Source organism: Dicentrarchus labrax, unplaced genomic scaffold, assembly GCF_905237075.1.
Source record: "Dicentrarchus labrax unplaced genomic scaffold, dlabrax2021, whole genome shotgun sequence".
Classification (NCBI taxonomy): Eukaryota; Metazoa; Chordata; class Actinopteri; family Moronidae; genus Dicentrarchus; species Dicentrarchus labrax.
Window position 1 is genome coordinate 7,751,003 of NW_026136715.1, and position 17,319 is coordinate 7,768,321.

The following is a 17,319-nucleotide window of genomic DNA, read 5'->3' on the forward strand; positions in this document are numbered from 1 at the left end:
TGCATTAATGTTTAATAGCAATACCATACCCAACTCAAATACAGAGAATAAGGACAGTGTCTTGGTGTAATTGCATTGCGCCGTTGTCGAGCTAGAGGGGGTAATCGTGCTTTCACGTTTTCGGCGCGCTTTCGACCCGACCTCTCTCTCTCTCTCTCTCTCTCTCTCTCTCTCTCTCTCTCTCTCTCTGTGTGAAACGGGAGAACCGGGTGGGAGGAAGGTGAAGCGGCCGTTTCGGTAACCTGGGCTGGTATCCCCTGGCTACTGTCGTGAGCAGTAACCGTCGCCGCTGACGGTTACCACAGGAGGAAGTGCGCAGTTAACGTTCAACCGGCGAGCTCCGTCCTCGACCAACGGGTGAGTAGCAAGTTTGGTGGCTAACGGTCGCTATCTGTTCGTTAGCTAATTAACGGACGTTATCAGAGGTAGAAACTGCCAAGTGAGTCGGGGTAATCGATGTCGGACAATCCCGCGAAGCCTTTATACATTTAAAGCTTATTAGGAAGCAAACTTTAGTTAGTTCGTGGTGTAATTTGCTGTCTTACATTAAACGTTGGGCTAGGACTACTCTTGCTAGCTGTCCGTGTCCTGTTCCCAGTCCGGTGTCGTGTTAGGTTTCTTACTTTCCATCCTTTTAGGATGCCAGCTTGCAAGGGGATAGATGGCTTCGCTAAAATATTTACAGGTCATTTCTCCTTTTATTTTACACGCAGTTGAGAGTTAGTTTCTGGTCTATGAGAAACGAAACAGATGCGTACGGGGATGTGCATCATTTTGCACCGGACAACCGGCGGATGGTGTTTCCATCTTCGGTCAAAGAAGAGGACATGAGGATCCGCCCCACCCAGTCAATACGGGTGTTCAAAGTAACCTTAGTCGATATTGTTTCCACGGCTACTTGGTGGAGGACACTCGGGGATACTACGCATCAACAACCAGCTGTCACGACTGTGTAGCTACCATTAGCTGTCGGCTTATTCTGAGGAGATGTAACGTTGCTGATGTTGACTAGCAGTGTATAGGCCAGCCTCGCATCCTGGTGTAATAGTGGCAGCGTGCTAACTGTGTGGAGTTGAGGAGTCATCAGTAACCATCTTTAGATACCATGGGGTAATGAAATGCCTTTTTAAGGCCCACAGCGTTTGTTAGAACTGGTGTTATAAGCAGGGTTGACATATTTGCAAAAGTGCAGCAGTTAGGTAGTTTATGGCTTGGATTAGTCTTTTGGGTTGAAGGTAGAAATATTCAACTAATCCTGATTAATCTTGCCCTATGCAGTTTGCTTCAAATGGTGTCACAATGTGATTTATACAAAACCTCTTTGCCATCCTGGCTGGTCTAAGTAGTTTACATAACCACCATCTTTGTGTTTTTTCCCTTTTGTAGTGTGGAGTAATGAGAGAGGAGGAGTGAAGGAGGCAGGAGTCCCAGTAGAGCATTGGCAGACAAGTGGGAGGCCAGGGAAGGATGCTGGAGGCAGATGCAGACCCGGCAGGTCAAGCAGTGGAAGGAGAAGGGGAGGCAGAGATGGGGAGCAGAGACTTGAACTCTGAGGTGGTGCGGCTCACTCTTGAGCTCCAGGAGGCCACAGAGGAGAAGCTACAGGCAGCCCGTTATGGCCTGGTGGTGCTGGAGGAAAGTTCTGCTCTCAAGCAGAAACACAGGCAGCTGGAAGAGGAGCATGAAGCCCTTAAAGCAGAACTACAGCAGCTCAAAGAGGTAAGACCACCCAAGGCCTTCTAGACTAGTTATATTTAGACTTAGCCTTGTTTTTCTTTTTGTACTACACAGTTCTTTTGTCTTTTTCCCTTTTATAAATACCAATGTTTGTCTTTACATCAAATTGTTTTGGGTGTAATCATGTGCTGTTTATAATTGAAACAAGCATTTCCTGAATTAAAAATTCCCAGTGACTGTCCCATGAACACAAGATTTTCCATTATGATGCATTTCCTGCATTGACAGCTTTGATCAGTTTTAACTGGTCCAGCATGTATAATGGATTTTCACAGAATGTTCTTGGATTTCACTTTTTTCCTCCATGTTGAAAACAGACTACAGTCGGAATAAACATAACAATGGCTGTGAGCTTTATATATGATAAATACACAAGAAAATATAATGTACTGGTGTAATGTATTTAAATGGGTAACATTTCCTTGGACACAAGGTCTCTATCAATGTTGCTCATTTTAATTTAACAGCTGATGAGCTGCCTTGTGGTGAGTGTACCTAGTAGTCCTATAAAGACACCATTGTTGTCTTTTTATATGTACCAGTGAGCTATGACATGAATTTGATTGCTCATTCCTCAGTGGTTTTTGGTAGTTCTCACTTTCTGCTACCACAATAACAGTTCTGTTACAGCTGTGATCTCATATTATACTTTCAATGAAGATGCTTGTCATCCCAGGCTGAGTCAGTTTTGCTCTCATATGTCATCTGATGCTGATGGCGTCAGAGGGTAGAGGCTGTTTAGTGAGTAGGGCAACCTCCACAGACAGTTAGTAAGCATATCCGGTGCTTTTAATGCATCACATTGTCTCTGTTCATCTTAAACTGATTTCGATACTTAACTGCATAGCATCATGGGATTAAATTAGGTTAGCACCGGATAGTCATGATAAAAAGATTAGACCAGTATGCCAAAGCTCAGATAATCATGTAATCCAAGCCTTTGACAGATTGTATTGAAATTGTGACATATGCTTCTTATTGCCTTAGTGTTCTATTATTAATATGACATAGTGCTGGATGGGTTAATATTGCTCGGTCATTGTTAACTTTCACACAGATGTCCCAGATGGACCTCGAAGGTATTTAGTATTGCTAGAGCAGGCTTTTAAAAACTGGTTTATGTAAGAAGGTAATCCCATAAAATTCAAGCTTATCATGTGGGCAGATTTTTGGTTTTGCAATTGTTCCACCCGCTTGTTTTAAATGTAGAGAGAAAAATGTTTAAAATCTCGCTTTCAGGCTGATATTTAACAATACATATGTGCCAGAATAACACTGAAATGGGTCCGCACTGATGTTTTATAACCACATATCAAGCAAAGCTCTTTATGTCTTAAGGGATATAGTGGTACAGAATTTCAGATATTTTTAATAATCTGCATGAACCTAATTTCTTGGCTGTTTACTTACCTAGGCTTTGGCAGGGTTTAACAAAGCAGAGTTGACTCATGTGTTATGAATTAGCATCATTATATAACTACACCACGATGTTCAGTTGAGCATGTTTAGTAGCATGTTCCTTTCATTTCACACCTTATTTGATAGTTCTTTCAGCAGCAGTCATTGATGCATAATGGGTTACCAATTATGGCAAGCTGTGAAGAAATGCTTGCTATTACAGTATTAAGTCTAATGTATTTGGCTTACTGTATCAGATTGGCTAGATATAAATACAGTGTCAAACAGCGTGGAAGCTGCTGTTAGGGTATCTTGTTGGGGCGGCTGTGGCTCAGAGGCAGAGCGGGTTGTTCCTAAATCGGAATGTTGTGGGTTCGATCCCCCGCCCCTGGTGCCACATGTCGAAGTATCCTTGAGCAAGATACTGAACCCTAAATTGCTCCATTGTGAATGTGTATGAATGTTAGTTTCTGTTCGATGGACTTTGCCTTGACTGAGTGAATGTGTGTGAAAGGGTGAATGTGACACGTAGTGTAAAAGCGCTTTGAGTGGTCGGAAGACTAGAAAGGCGCTATACAAGTACAGGTCCATTTACCAAACCTTGACAGCTATTTCCTCACTGTGATCAGATTTAAGGTGATGATTTTCAGTCCCAATTTCCTTGTTTTGTTAGAGATTTCCACATTCCTTGCCCTCATATCTCTTTAGTCTGCACTGCAAATGTTTTACCAATGTGTAACATGCTGTAGCCTTCTAGATACTGCACATTTTGCCGTTCCCTCAATCCTTTTTGTTTCTGTATAGGCATTTGCTGATTCTGTGAGCAGCCAGAAACGTGCAGCTGCTGATGGAGAGTGCCGGGAGGAGAATTTGCTGCAGGAGACAGCCACTAAGGAGGCTGCCATGGCAACCCGCATTGAAGAAGTCCAGGCAGAGCTCAAGCAATCACGCCTTGCTCTAAGCAATGCCCATGCAGAGATCGATAGACTTGGGGTGTTCACCACCCAGCTAAAGAAGGTATGACAACCCGCTCAGTACAGCTTCACTGGTGCTATACTGTATACAATTAGCCCATGTCTCGTCATGATACATACAATGGAACCCTGAGTAACTTTGTAGCCTCACTAAAAGTAAAATGAACGTGCATGAAATAAATTTGGTAATTGTGTATTTGACGGTGGGTTGTGTTCTACAGGAGTGTGAATGTCTGGAGGCAGAAAAGGGCCATCTGAGGGATGAGATGAAGGAATATAAAGTACGTGAGTTGCGGCAGTTGCAGGACAATGGCGAGCTAGAAGATGAGAACATATCTCTGCAAAAACAAGTGTCCGTGCTCAAGGAAAACCAGGTCAGTTATCACTCAAGCTACAACTTTATCAAATATGTACAAGTTTTACCCACCGGCTCTAAATGTAAATAAGGAATAAAACATTTAGATATCCAGAATGGCTAATATTTAATTGAATATTGTGGAAATATACAGTAATGGAGAAAAATGTGTTTATACAAACATTGTACCATCTTATGGTTTTTTTCTGTTTGTTTTCCTATATGTGTTTTTGGACTTGTATACTGTTTCTGAATGTGAAGTAGATATAGGTGGTTATTAACACAGGATAATATGGCCATTGTTGTAGTGAAGGGGTTCCCTGCGTCCAAGGCCCCCCGAATAGCATTAGCTTATGGCCCCCTCTTGCAAGAGCTCTTTAAAAACCCATCAACAATACTGTGGCAAATGTAAAATGGTGCTAGAAAGCAAGCTAGTTTGATACATTAGCATTCATATATATATATATATTTGTTATTAGCAATTTTTTGAGACACCACCTGACTGCCCTGATTGTATTTACCTTTCCTGCATGAGAATGAAACTGCTTTGTATGCAACAAGCTTCTAATCTCCCTCACACAGTTGTTGACATAACAACTGGAATGGAGAATAGCCAGTGTTGAAGAGACTAAACAGACCAGTTGCTGGATGATTTGAGTTGTTTCCTGAAAATGAAGTAGCCCCCACAGCCGAGGACAACAATCCTTCTCTTGATTACTTTTTTTTTTTGTGTGTGTGTCAGTGAATTCCCAGAACCAGACATCATGTCCAAGGGAGCATTGCTCTGGCAATATGCTGGAGGAAAAAATATATATCAATAATATATGTCATATAATTATATGTCAGAAATCATGTAGCATCCAGCAACTGACTGATAGCTTGCTCATTGGTGAGATTATTTTGAACAGGCATTTAGTTTTGTTTGAAAATTCTCAGAATTGTTGTGATTATACACATCACATGCATGTTATGTTAGCTTGCACATGCAGCAGAGCACCACAGAGTACAGTACAGTTTAAGGCTGGGCGATAAGTTACAAGTTGTTAACATCTCAAATGTCACTCTGTGTGCTTACAATGCTCTGCAAACTGTTGTGTCCTGCATGATAAAGGATGCTCAGTGTTCTTGTGGGTTGTTATGTTATGCAGTTATGTAAAACTTCCATTGTTTGGATTCCGGAGGGTGTGAGATATTTGCTTCCAAGTGCAAATGTGCGTTTTGTGTATGTTGCAGCTCTGCCAAGAGAAACTGTCCATGACTAGTTCTAAATGTAGGGGAGGTTTGTTAGTATTTGCATGATCCGTTAGTTGACCTTTAGATAAGAACCTAGTCTTGCTTTTACAGTCTCTGATGTCAGAAATCCTTTTCTGTTGTTTTACATGAAAACTCCAAATAACACTATGGACTCCGAGTATCGGTTTTAATTGCATGTTGATTTTATTGAAAAGAAATATACATGTTGTTATTTTATGTATACTGTATGTAAAGCGGTATGGTAAGGTAATTTATTTTATGTGTCATGCCCAAAAAGGTCCCCGGCCCACACCACAGACCTAACAAACTAGAGCAATAACATAATGAGACTAAAGATTAAGTAAGGCAACTAAATGAGCCAACTGGATGGAATCGTTACAGAAAGAAAATATATAGGATTTAAACTACACCGGTGGGAGGAACTGTATATGTCCATTTCCAAGAGAAAGTAGAATTGTTGATGACCATGGAGCCAACATGTGTAACCGTAGCACTATTGTGCTGAATGGAGTGATCTTTATATTTATGTGTTGACTGTAGAATGTGTACCCATATGTGTTTCATACAACACTGAAACATAGAAAGACCTATTAAAAACAGCCTTCTGGTTGTGCTCCTTGTTACTTTCAGGTTGAGTTTGAATCGATAAAGCTCGAGCTGACCCAGAAGAATGAAGAGCAGGAGGAGCTGCGAGCTCAGCTGGACGAGGCAGCAAGGTTGAGAGAAATAGCAGAGAGGCAGCTGGATGAGGCCCTGGAAGCCCTGAAGGAGGAGAGGGAGCAGAAGAACAGTCTGCGTCGAGAACTCTCCGCCCTGACCCTTAACCCCTTTGATTCTGTGGGTAACCTGGAGCTCCACTTGGATCAGCTGGACGACAGCCAGGAGGAGGGCCAGGGGGGAGAGGGAGACGGTGAGGGTGAGGGTGAGGGAGAGGACCAGGACAGTGGCTTTAATAATGGTCCTGGCTCTGCTCCCAGTTCTGCTCACCCTCCTCACTTGGGGGGCTCCAAAAGTAATGGCCTCATCCATCGCTACTCTACTCCACGCAACAGTGACGTGTTCCTGCGTGCTCCAGCCTCTGGGCTGGTGTCGGACCTGCTGAGTGAGCTACACTTTTCAGACAGTCAGAAACTAAAACAGCAACTCCTTCAGGTAGGCAACAATATATGCCACTCTTCTAAATGCTTACAGATCAACAAAATTAAAATGGTATTATTTCCTTGTTATTATAGTGTTGTAGTAAATCAGTGTCTGCCACTTTCACTATGCTATTTCCTACCCTGTTTATGTTTAGATGAAAGTGCTCTAATCAGGCTAACTTAAAATATATCCACCTTTTAATAAGCTTAGTGAGGTTGTCATGCAGGTTTGTTTTAGTGTCTAAGCCAGCTGACAGGGATGTCTGACGCTTCCTGTCGTAGACCACATCCGCTGTATGTCAGTGAGGTAGTGAGCCTTTCTATATTAATAAAAAACACCTGCCACTACATTGCAACATCTACTTCACCAATCAGTTTAGTCAGCTCCCACCTGACACAGTTATGCTCCATAAACAAAGGATACTTTGTTAAATTAAGGATGCCTTGAAGCATCCCGCTGTCTGAAGGAAATATATTATTTATGATGCACTTAAATTGGGGGTTGGGTTAGCAATGTCCTACCCACCAGATGTTGGGAGTGTGGAACTGAATGGGGTCAGCCACTATTTTACATAAAAAATGCATTAAGAGCAAAGGTGGTTGGGGGAGAAATTTACAGAGAACTGTCCTTTTGATTTATGGAAAATAATCAACAATCAGTATAGGCCTGGATGATAATTCAACTAATGGGCAACTTTAAGTAATTTGAGTACATTTAAGATTTGTTTATATGTTCATACCTTGCAAGATTTTAATTATTTTCTTGTGTGTGCGTGTATGTGTACCCAGGCCGAACGAGAGAAGGGCAGTCTGGTTAGCAAGGTGGAGGAACTGCAAATGCAGCTGGTAATGTCTAAACAGGCACTCAGTCAGAAAGAGGACAAGGTTGGATCTCTCACCCAGCAGCTGGAAGCTGTTCAGAGCAGCCAGCAGCACAACCAGGAGGCAGACGACAGGGGACATGATGAGACAGAGAATGGAGATGGTGGAAATGCTGTCTTTGACTATGAAGTAGACACCAAGAGCAAGGAGGTGCTGGAGGCACGCATGCGTTCAGCCAGCGAAGAGCTTCTGAAGCTGCGGGATGAACTCTCTCAGGCAGGAACTCGTTATATCACCCTAGAGCAGCGATACAAGCAGGAGAAGGATCGTTGGAGGGCAGAGGCCCAGGAGCTGGCTGACAAGATCCGTCAATGCATCAAGTCCAGCAAGCAGGACCAGGAGCGCATTAGTGAGCTGGAGAAGGAGATTGGAGCAACACGAAAAGTGGCAATTGATTCAGAAGGGCACTTGAGTGTCGCCCAGGAAGAGCTGCTGGCTTTCTCTGAGGAGCTCTCCAACCTCTATCACCACATCTGCGTGTGCAACAATCTGACACCCAAGCGAGTCACCCTAGACTACTACCGGGATGGTGCCAGGACAAGTGGTGGAGGTGGTAGTGCACGGAGATATGTCTACCCCCAGCACAATTCCCAGAAGAAGCCGCGAGCTAACGACATGTTCGTCTCAAAAGCTTCAGCATTGCAGTTTATGGGGGAGGTGGACAGTGCAGGGGCCACCGGAGACTCTCCAAGCTGCCCAGGATCCCCCACCCTGGATTTCAGGGACCCTTCCAATGTCCGCAACTTGGTAGCAGTCATTCGTTGCCAGATCAAACACCTTCGGGTAAGACAGAACTGCTTATCCCATACAGTACGCCAGGCATTTATTGCTGTTACTACTACTAGTACTTGATTGTTTGTGAACTGAAAGTTATAACTTGTATAAATTCTATAACTCCATCATCATGGCTCAACTACTAAAAGACAGGCTTTTGTTCTGTGTGTAGGTCTTGACTCCTTCACAGATGTATTGCTGAACCTAATGCTCAGCTCAGACAGTTAAATGTAGTTGAGTAGCTCCCGTGTCTGTTCAAATCCAACACCTGATGTGGGCCTTGTTGTCACGTGTGTTTCAGTTTGAATGGATTGGATTATCAGGGTTCAAAGTTGAGTTGGGGCCTCCACTAAAGAATCCTTTCAGAAAACAAACTCTGTGAACTTGTGTTTTTATGTAGTGAAACACACAGTTTAAAACGTAGTTACTCTTTCTTAACATCACAGGTGTATATTACCATTTTACAGATATCTTGAACTTAATTTAAACATGTTTAACAGATTGTTTGTTTGTTAATGGCCATTGTTGATAATGTGATATTCTGATATACTTTACATTAAAAAGACAAAAAAAACAAACACTGCAATTAGGGATGCCCCAAATCCAATCTCAACTATCAGTCTCGGCACAGATCAAGGCATTTTTTTAGCTGATCAGTATTGGCAATGTTGAGCTTTATTGATCCGATCAGATCTTTTGTTTTACATCAGCTGTTGTTACTCACAGTGCAGCCATCTTCAACTCTCTGCTGTTTCTTTCCTCCACTCTGAGCTCTGTGTGTGAGTGAGAGCAGGAGCAGCCCCACTCGCTGCAGAGTTTCACCTCGGGCGGGGCTGCCTGTGCTCTGAGGAGAAGAGCTGTAGAGATCCAACAAGCTTAACTCAAACTCAAGTGCAAGTGCAACAAAAGTCCTGCGAACAAAAAGCCAATTGGCGCAAACGATGAATGTAATCCATACAAAAGATGTTCAGACAATGGAAACACTCAGCTAAATACAGTTCATTCAGGTAACTCAGGCAAAGGCTGCACTAAAGCACCAATAGCGACAAGGCAAAAAAGATTACAGAGGGTTTGTTATTTTATGCTTTATTGTGTAAAAAAGAAAACTTTAAGAACAGCTTTGATGCAGGCATTGATGCAAGTACAATGCATATTTAATTGTCAAGCATACACACTGGATTAATGACTTGTGCACTGTGTAATGAAAATACAAGTATCAGATCAAGACACAGTATCGGCGGATACTCAATATTTAATGACTTGGATCGGGCGCTAAGAAACCTTGATCCGGACATCCCTAACTAACTAACCAAATACTATAAGACATAGCATTTCCCCATCCTGAAATTTTGACGTTTAACACACGCTTATTTTTACCGACTCTTCACTTCTCTCAGGTGGCAGTGGACCTCTGTCGTCAGAGAGGCGCAATGCCTTATTCAGGGTTGAGCAGCAGCGGAGAGTCTGAGCGGGATGCTGAAAGCCTCATGGAAGAAGTACTAAAACTCAAGTCCCTTCTCAGCACCAAGAGAGAACAGATTGCGACCCTTAGGACGGTCCTCAAGGCTAACAAGCAGGTAGGTCCCAGCACGCACTGGCTAGTCAATGTTCCCTTCAATCTCTGTTTAAAAACAGTTGTAGTCGAACAGGCTACTATTCTGCTTTAGGGAGTCGCTCTGTAAACCTGACCTGTGAGGGACTTTCCCTAAAATGTAATCTTCTAATGTACAAGGTCAGTTAGTGGATTTTTTGTTGTTGTTTGTCATTAAAAAGAAGTTAGTTTTGGCTTAAATATACTAAAATGGAACACCTCCCCTGATACAGAGAGATTGTCTGTTGTGAAATGAAGTCTTTCTTCTGCTGCCAATATTTTTACATACTCTCTATTCAGCACTTTAATGTTAAATTCGTTGTCCTGATGACGTAAGAGAGCAAGCCTTCACTATTATCCATGCATAATCTCAGCATAAGCAGTGAGGTTGACCTGTATAATCAGTGTCTTGTCTAGACAGTCCGTTGGCTTCACATAGTCCTGCACCTTGAGTACTGTGTGATGTTGCACTCCTCAGAGCTTGAACTCTTCTACCCCTCCCCTGTCCTGGGCCTCAAGCATTGCGTGACCTGCTTCTGTCATTCCCTTAGCTGTCACTCTCTCTTTCACACATAAACACTCAAGGTAATCTGTTTGGCTGGGCTGTGCTCACATACAGTAGTTTACCTTCTCAAGTCTGATTTCTAGGACTCTAGGTTCAGTTCGTTGCTCTGATGTAATCACATTATTTACACGTGAGACTTTGCGTTAATGATTGCATTCAGTGTTAAAGGTGATCATATTAAAGGGACAAAGTGAAGTCAAGCACATGTACAGGTTACAGGTTTTCAGTGAATAAAGTCTACAGCTTCTCACGACCAAAGTGAAACTTCCATTCTGGCTACCTGAACAGGACAACTATTTTTTAGAAAAACTAATGGTTACCTCTGTGACCCAAGTGTATGCTAATGCAAGAGAACCACAAACTGGGACTGGGGTCTCTCTAGAATTTGTGGTGGTTAATGACGGTCAGTTTGACATAAGTGCATTATTAACATATTCCATCTATCCTACATGATAATACGCATTTTAACACCCCACTTTGAAAGGGGAATGATGGTGCAATGATCTTTTTTTTTTTTTTTTTGTCAATGTAGACTGCAGAGTTGGCGCTGTCCAATTTGAAAACCAAGTATGAGACAGAGAAGAGCATGGTGTCAGAGACCATGATGAAACTGCGGAATGAGCTCAAAGCCTTGAAGGAGGACGCCGCCACTTTCTCTTCACTCCGAGTCATGTTTGCCAGTCGGTAAGATTTCCTCTGAGGGGGAGTTATATATATATTTAACACTGTTATAAAAGAAAGACTTCCATTTATTTTGTCACAAGACAAAGTCAATTTTTAATTAAATTTTTAATTTATAACATTTTAATTAGTTCTCTCTTATCTTTGCCACTTTTCTAGTGTTGTCCATGCTTAGTAATGGTGCTCTTGTTGTGGTACAGCTTTTGCTACCACTCGTGTAATAAGCTTACCATGCTTATTACGCTTGTGGACAATCCACTGGTTCACGTGAAGATTATGAACCACATGCTCTGCCCTGTGCCGATGGGGGAGGAGGCAAGGACAGATTTGTCCCATCAAGCCAGGTCACCTTAGGGAAGGAGAAGCCTAATGTCGGCGGGAGACGGGTGGCACATTAGATAGGGTGGGAAGGTGCTGTCAAGGGTTAAACTTGCAGATCACACTTCACACTTCACTCACTAATCACTAACCACTTCTGAGAATCCGTGGGCATGGATAATTGATTGAAGGAGTGTTTTTGTATTGGGTTAATGAGTGAACTAATGTTTTTTTTTTGGCTTTTTCTTGCCTTTTTCCTGTTTTTGTAACGGACAGCAGCAATTAATATTTGGTATTAATTATCACTGACGTTTCTTGGACATGCATCACCTGTCTAGGCCCTCTCCAGACAGTTATGAGCTGGCATATAATTAATCCTTAAGAAGGATTGGAGAACAGACAGTCGTCAAGGACTGCTACTGTCTGTTGCAACAGGCTAAAGATTACAGCTTTAAAATAACCCCTTCTTTATAATTAGGTTTTGTGGTGCCATCATGTGGATGGCTGAAGTGACTGCATTTCTACAGTTTATGGTGATTCACAGGCACCCTTCTTTTCTTTCTCAGTAGTAGTCGATCAACTAAGTATTACATTAAATAATTTTGGCACCAGCTTATCAAATGATGAGGATTTGCAGATTGACCTGGTTTCATATCAATGTAAATTCAATAATTTTGCGATTAACTTACCAACCGGTGTGAAAATATCACTATGTGCTTTGTTAACTTGTGATGGTTTAACAAGTAATTAATTCATCAAAATAAGTGTGTATATGTTGTGTGTCTATGGTGTGCTATAATTTGTTCTTGCCTGCTTGTGCATGTTGCATCTCTCAGGTGTGACCAGTATGTCACCCAGTTGGATGAGATGCAGAGACAGCTGGCAGCAGCCGAGGATGAGAAGAAGACACTGAATTCTCTGCTGCGTATGGCCATACAGCAGAAACTGGCTCTTACTCAGCGTTTGGAGGACCTGGAGGCCCCTCTGTCTCCCCACAGCTTGAACAGCAGCCCCCGCCGCTCCCGGGCCAAAGAGCTGGCCACCAAGTCGGGCCGGGCTCCACGGAGCCCCCGAAGCAGTCCTGCACGCCCCCCACTGAGGAGCAGTCCACGGGCCAGCCCGGTTCTCGGCAGCAGCGTTCCAGCCATGGCCACGCACCACCTGAGGAGTCTAACCCGAAGCCTCCACACGAGCCCTGTAAGAACCCCTCTCTCTCTTTGTCCTGACAACCCCACCCAGACAAGCAGCCGGTCAAGAAGAGGCAAGGGTATCCCACGAGACGCCACCTTCATTAGAAGTCATAGTGTCAGTGATGTTTTTAATGCAGAGTTGAGTCCCGGCTACTCCCCAATGCGTAAAGGCTCCACCAGTTCTGTTAACAGCGAGTTAATGGTCAAAACACAAGTCAGAGATTCAAGAAAAGGTGTGTCAGGCCGGAGAGCTTCGGCCCCTGCACGTCAGGACACCTTTATTACAACTCGCGTTGTATCTTCCTCTTCCTCCAGGCTAAAGTCTTCTTTGTTTTCTTCATCAAATGAAAATCTAACCTCTTCTAAAGCATTGTGTGTATATCCTAACACATCTGAAGCATGGGGTGAAAATAAACAAAAGCCTGATCTAAAACCAAACTTAGATACTTCTGTGAGAAGAAAACAGTTGGGTCACAGGTCTAATTCTGTACAAGCAGCAGCATGCCGTAACACATTTCAGTCAGACACCGTCTCTTCTCAGCCGAATGCTAAATCTTCAGGGGCCCTGACAACCACATCTCTCTCTGGTCACAATCCACCCGGTAAGACCAGGATGACTGGGGTCTGTAGAGAGTCCAGGCATAGATCATCCACCTCCACAAGTAGAACCACTGAGGAATCGCACATTAATATCAGTAGGAGTTCTAGTCACAGAGCTCAGGGCACTCCTGCCAGGGCTCGGAGCTCACACTCAAAATCATGTCGCAGGCGATGAGACAGTGTAGCCAGCAGATCTATTCCCTATACTAAACTACTTTATCTTTATCTATACATTATGTTATAAAAAAATAAATAACCCATACTTTATATAATTTATATTTTGTTTAGATCTAATGCTTATCTGGGTTTGAATTGCTTGGTTTTATACATCTCAGCTTAACTGTGTTAGCTGCTCCTTTATATGTTGTAATGATCTGTTTATGCTTATTAATTACCCTCATCTTTTTCACTTATTTATTTATTTATTTTTTTAGTTGAACTAAATATGTTTTTTTGTCTTTGTCTCACCCTGTCTCTGTAGCGCTGAAACACTCCTTCCATTACTCCAAACCCCCTTCTCTCCATAAGGACCTGTCTTCATGTTGACTCCCTGGCTCCCTCCTCCTTTCCTGACTCAAGACATCCTGTCCATCCCAGATGCAACATTCCCCACTCTACCCACCAGAACCCCAGAACCATGGATTTAAAAAAGTAAAAAAAAAAAAAGAAAAAAAAATCTCTCATCCCGCCCTCTTGGTTTTTCCTGCTTGGAGCGGAGAAACCTGCATGCAGCCTGGAGAAGGATGAAGAGAAATGTGCTGCTCATTGCTCTGTGAAGTCATTGACTGTGTCTTGTCCCAAGTGGATCCAATTTCCATCTGGTCTTGTTCAAGGCTGTTTGTTGTGGTGAACCATTGACAGTATTTATTCCAGAAAGTCAGACCTTCCATGTACAGTATTTACTGTCCTCAGACTCTGATTCAAGGCTATGATCTGTTTTAAGGCTGTATGTCTCTACACTCTTGCCTTTTGTCTGGCACCCTGGTCAGGCCTGTCTGGCATCTTTTAGTCGCTGTAAGCCATTAGATCATCTGTGATAGCTCTCCCAGGTAGTTGTTTTTATAGAACAATGCAGCCTTACTAACAGAACCCTAAAAGTAGAGAGCTTGCTATTGTCTTGAGGTTTCTCCCTTTCTCTGGTGGCGCAGTCACATGCCCTTTTTTATCCTTTGATGTGTCTGGCTCTTTGGCTTTTGCCATCAGCCACACCCTTTAACTATAGGTCAGAAAACATGCCATTTCATTGATGGCAATAGATTAGCCATAAGTCCACCACCTCAGGTCAAACACCGAGTGATCAGATACAAGATTTGGGAGATCTTTAACGTGCATCTTACTTTGCAAACTATGCAGATCAAGTCAGAACAGTGCCTGTATACTTCTTGCTGTTCTTTAGGACTAGGGTGGGGTTTCGAAATGTACCTTCACTTTCAGTTAACAGTGGTTGGCTTTTTTGCAACAGCCATTTAGCATCTCTCTCAACAAGCAGCTTTTGGAAGTCATCTGGGGTGTTAAGTGGCACATTTGCAAGTATCCCATTGGCTAACCTGTTTTTTTGGGCTGAGCTTTAATCAACACTGTATCACATCACTCAAGAATTAAAGTGGCTTGGTTTACCTAAAATTGTTACTAACATGTTGGGCCACACTCATTTCACTTGATTCTGTGGTCATAATAACAGTTCCCATTCAGCCTCTGCTTTTTGTCACTCCTTTGAACCGCTAAGCAACAATACTTATGTTTTGTATTTCATCATTCTATGTCACCATGCTTTTGTGTGTTACCAAAGTAAGCATGTTGTAATGAACTAGTTATTACCCACAGCAAGCTAGTTTTCTTCTCCTGTGGGTACAGCATCCTCTGTTTTCAGTTATGAATGCTAATAGTACTAACAGGCTGCTGTTAGGGCTGCTGCTTGTAGAAGAATTGAAATAAATAACAATATTGTCCCATAATTTTAACATCTAGTACCACGTTATGACTGAAACAAAGTAAATAAATTCTGCAAAACAAAATATTTCAGAGTGAGATGTAACTCCAACATGACATTGCTTTGCTAGTCAGGGTTCTGAAAAGAAAATACACAAAGAAAAAAGATGTGTACGTATCTGTTGATACCCCAAAGGGGGTTGCTTATAGAATGGCTCTGCCCTGGCTCTGCCCTGGCTCTGATATGTTAACATTGGCATTGTGACAACACCTGTCTCATTGAAAGCAGTTTAAACTCAAGTTGAATTGACCTGATGAGACCAAATCATGACCTTTTTTAGGACACATTTAGAAACGGCTGTTTAAACAAAACAAAAAAAAGAGAAGTGATTGCAAGAAAATGTTGACATAAATTTTTTCATCAAAAATTTACATCAAGCTCAACTGTCTTGTGGTTTAGATGAGGCCACATCCTGCTGATTAATATTTTTTTTTTAGTGCCTTGTTTTTGATCTTGTCTGTTGTTTTTAGACTACATCACATTTTCTAATAGAGGCTACTATCAACACTGTAGTTGTGATGTTTCTGAAGGTATGTCTTTTGAGGAAACTCATTGAGCAGTTTTAGCACTGACTAAGGTGATATCTCATTTTGGTAAATTATTTTCACTTTTTAGCCAGCATGCCGTAATGAATAATTTGAAAAGCGCTTACCCTGAAATGAATGGTCAGTATCTATGTTTAATGTTTAAAGTTAACTGTTATTATGAGAAAAGTTACTGTATGAAGATTATGAATGCAGGAAATTTGAGAACATAATGTACGACAAACACTCTAGATTGAATGTTACAATAAGGTTTTGAAAGGGATAATAACAGTTTTTGGACCACTAGGGAAACTGGTCGATCATTCGTGAGCTCGCTAAAAAGTGAAAATGCTTTAACATCATGTCATATTGCTTCGAAGGTTGTAAATAGATTTCTTAATCTATTTAATTCACTCTGTGCAAATGTGTGTTTAATTTAATTACCATTGATGTATAATATTTTAACTGTATTTATGTGTTCTGCATTCTGTGTAAATTGTTCTTGAGGGATGACATGCACACACTCCGCGTTATACATTTGATGGGCCTCAACTTTTTATGTGTATGCAAGTTCCTTTCATTGACCTGTGAACCACTTTTGTCATGAAGAATAAAAACACAGCCAACACTGTATATTGATCCTTGCCTTTTGAGTTCAAGCACCGTATAAATTGTGTGTAACATAGAATATGAAGATGTTTTCAGTTTATTAATTGGGATTATGCAGCGAGCTACTATTGCTCTGCGCTAAAGTTTCTGCCAAATACATGTGGCCTGTCCATGGTATGTGAGGCACTCATACTATAATCTTAATGGATTATTTGTAGTTGTGTGTTGCGTAAGATTTCCAGGTTATAAAATGTAGGTGAAATTCTTCTAAAATATTGAGAGCTGCTAGTTCTCTGAAATTACAGACTGATGACAGATGGATCAAGTCTCTTTACTTCATGCTGCATGGAGAGAGGGTTTGTTCTCTGAAGGGACTTTCAGAGTGCCTTGCCTTATATATCATCAGGTAAACAGTTGCTAACCTGACAAAGTTGACTCATTCATTCAAATGTCAAATACCTCCGTACAATGGTCCTTTTAATGCAACAGTGTAACTGAGTTGAATATCAGCAGATTCTGATCTGACTTCCTCACAACTCAAATACAGAATCACATAGTTATCACCAAATCAGTACATTGATTACTAAATCTACAATGCTCGTTTCCCACATAGACAAATAGAGTGATGATCTAGAAATCTTTGGCAGTGGAAGTACAGCTTTTGACCTATCATTTGGCCCTGCAAGGGATAAAATCTACTGGGCCCCATGACAGGCGATAGCATTATCTTGCCCTGGC

At 42.0% G+C, this 17,319-nt stretch overlaps 1 protein-coding gene across 2 annotated transcripts; it reads left to right on the forward strand.

The window, feature by feature from the left end:
- The first annotated feature begins 53 nt into the window (after window positions 1-53).
- zgc:162200 (uncharacterized protein LOC558638 homolog) lies at window positions 54-16,605 on the forward strand. Of its 2 annotated transcripts, none has more exons than XM_051424811.1 (10): window positions 54-357; window positions 1,387-1,719; window positions 3,940-4,152; window positions 4,331-4,483; window positions 6,349-6,870; window positions 7,647-8,522; window positions 9,911-10,090; window positions 11,202-11,353; window positions 12,505-12,865; window positions 13,940-16,605. In XM_051424811.1, the coding sequence occupies exons 2-10, from the start codon at window positions 1,468-1,470 to the stop codon at window positions 13,943-13,945; spliced, it is 2,715 nt and encodes a 904-aa protein (XP_051280771.1). In that variant the 5' UTR covers window positions 54-357; window positions 1,387-1,467; the 3' UTR covers window positions 13,946-16,605. The 2 variants fall into 2 exon arrangements, with proteins under 2 accessions (XP_051280771.1, XP_051280772.1); XM_051424812.1 differs by lacking the exon at window positions 54-357 and adding an exon at window positions 375-1,110.
- The last annotated feature ends 714 nt before the right edge of the window (window positions 16,606-17,319 follow it).

What these genes read in the sequence shown, in the direction of transcription:
- zgc:162200 (XM_051424811.1), top strand. Translation starts at nt 1,468, where the DNA reads ATGCTGGAGGCAGATGCAGACCCGGCAGGTCAAGCAGTGGAAGGAGAA. An exon ending in CCGTGCTCAAGGAAAACCAG is followed by an intron (nt 4,484 to 6,348) that starts GTCAGTTATCAC and finishes TGTTACTTTCAG; the next exon opens with GTTGAGTTTGAATCGATAAA. An exon ending in TAAAACAGCAACTCCTTCAG is followed by an intron (nt 6,871 to 7,646) that starts GTAGGCAACAAT and finishes ATGTGTACCCAG; the next exon opens with GCCGAACGAGAGAAGGGCAG.